Raw genomic sequence first — 2,269 nt, forward strand, 5'->3', positions numbered from 1 at the left:
ACTCTACTTGGCAACTTTGTTAGCTGCACATACAGCTCTCCAGGCATCAGGTGGACATGCCTCCGTCTCTACTAACATCGACGTATCGACTTATGATGTACCTAGCTATAAACTCCGCGCGCTATCCAATACCCCTAAAGATATCCCATTATCGAGAGCATCCCAGACCAACGATGAGGAAGACGAAGACAGAGTGATAAATACTGGAGTTGAAAAACTAGTGGGGTTGATTAGAACTGGAGCATCGAAGATCAGTGAGTACGTGAATCTGGTGCCGTTAGTGGCTAGAGAACAACCTGCAGACGAAATTCTTAAAATGTTCAAGCTTGAGGACGGAATGGATAAGGCTCTGGCCAGCTCTAACTTAAAAGGTTTGGAAGACTATGTGGCAAAATTGAACCCGACGAACCGAAACGATAAAGCCTCGACGATTCGGTTATTTTCAGAGTACTACGGAGACGATGTAGTGGCAAAAACGCTCGTGACTGCGCAGAAGGAGGCAAAGACGATGGATATGGAGAAAACTGTCATGCGATTACGAAACAACCAACTTTCAGCCTGGCTGAACAGCGACAAGTCCGTCGACGATGTTTTCGAGCTGCTAAAGCTTCGACAAGATGGTTACTTAGCCCTCGCCAGTCCGAAGCTGGAGGCATTAGATGACTACATGAAGATATTTAACCGTGTAAAACCGGACCAAGAAACTTTACTCAATGTGCTGATAAAAGGTTTCGGAGAGTCGGCATTTGCGAAGATGCTTGTGCATGCGAAGGACGATACCCGTACCAGCGAGTTGGCGACGGCATTGCAAAACGCGCTACTGAACAAGTGGCTGCTCAGTAAAACTCAGCCCGAAATCGTCCTAAAAAGACTGAGGCTTGACAAGAATTTTATGAAAGCCACGACAGACTTGAACCGAGATACTTTGACGAGGTACATTTCGATGTACAACACCAGGAATCCAGGCAGCCAGGCATCGTTCATTGGAACCCTCTCCATTCATTATGGGGATGATGTTGTGTCAAAAGCGCTAGTGACTGCGTCCTGGGAAGTGAACACGAAAGAGATCGCAAAACTACTACGACGTGAGCAATTGATTGATTGGATGAACAACGAGAAATCCGTTGACGATGTTTTCGAGCTGCTTAAACTACGTGACGATGGGTATTTCGCTTTAACCAGCCGTAAGTTGAGGGTTTTGAAAGACTACATCAAGTTTTTCAACCGCGAGAAGGCTGGAGACGAAACTTTACTCAAGACATTTACGACTGGGTTCGGTGGAGAAAGTGAATTGGCTAAAATGCTACTGACCGCAAAGAAAAATCCGTCTACAGAGAAGCTGGCCACGTCGTTGCAGACTGCGTTATTTGACGAGTGGCTTACGAGCAAACTACAGCCAGAAAACGTATTGAAGAAGCTCAAATTGAACGGTGGAAGAGGAGATTTTCTCTCCGACCAAAATGTAGAAACGTTGGCTACGTATAGTTCGATCTACAACGCAAGGAATCCCGACATCAGGACATCGTTGATTGAAACTCTCTCCGCCCATTATGGTGATGATGTTGTGGCAAAGACGCTCGTTATTGCGAAGTATGACCGAGCCACGAATGAACTGGCGACAACGCTACAGACACAACTGTTGCAGACGTGGTCAAAGAGCGGTAAATCTGCTGAGGATGTTTTCACGATACTGAAGATTGGACCAAACGATTTCTTGCCCATGAAGGGCCAGAAGCTGCAGACTCTGTATAGTTACTTGAAGATATACAACGCCAATAACCCCCAAGACAAAAGGAGTATGTTCATGGTAGTACGAAACGGCTTTGGGGGTGATGGCGGGCTAGCACGCATGGTCGGTAAAGTACTGGCCACTTCCCAACAAAAACCTGAGGCTGCTTTAAATTACCAGAAGGAGCTGTTCAATCAGTGGTTCAACAGGAACATCGAGCCGAGCAGTATTTACACGAGATTTCTCAACGTAGAGAAGGCGTCTGCTGGTGGTATGGAAAAGGCCATTGTAGCACGATACAAGAGATACTACAAAAAGAGGTTGGATCAGGTTAAAGTTTTCGACGACCCGAGGCGTTCGTAATTTATTCCTACCTGTAATAAACGTTATTACTCCAAGACATTAGAATTGATCTGCGGGCTTATGAGTTGCTAACAATAAAGTCACACGTTCGGTTCACTGCTATTGTGGATATAAATATCATCTTATGCGTCACAAACCAAAAGAGAAGGCTACTAGAACCGTTATGAATGCTCTCAG

General features: G+C 45.6%; 1 protein-coding gene across 1 annotated transcript; it reads left to right on the forward strand.

The window, feature by feature from the left end:
* Nucleotides 1-316: 316 nt before the first annotated feature.
* PPTG_15357 (hypothetical protein) lies at nucleotides 317-2,092 on the forward strand (the record flags this gene model as incomplete). The annotated part of the gene is made up of 1 exon (XM_008912415.1): nucleotides 317-2,092. One exon carries the CDS (start codon nucleotides 317-319, stop codon nucleotides 2,090-2,092), a length of 1,776 nt encoding a protein of 591 aa, XP_008910663.1.
* Nucleotides 2,093-2,269: the final 177 nt, after the last annotated feature.

The sequence above is a fragment of the Phytophthora parasitica genome (genome assembly GCF_000247585.1).
Source record: "Phytophthora parasitica INRA-310 unplaced genomic scaffold supercont2.47, whole genome shotgun sequence".
NCBI classification, from domain to species: Eukaryota; Oomycota; class Peronosporomycetes; order Peronosporales; family Peronosporaceae; genus Phytophthora; species Phytophthora nicotianae.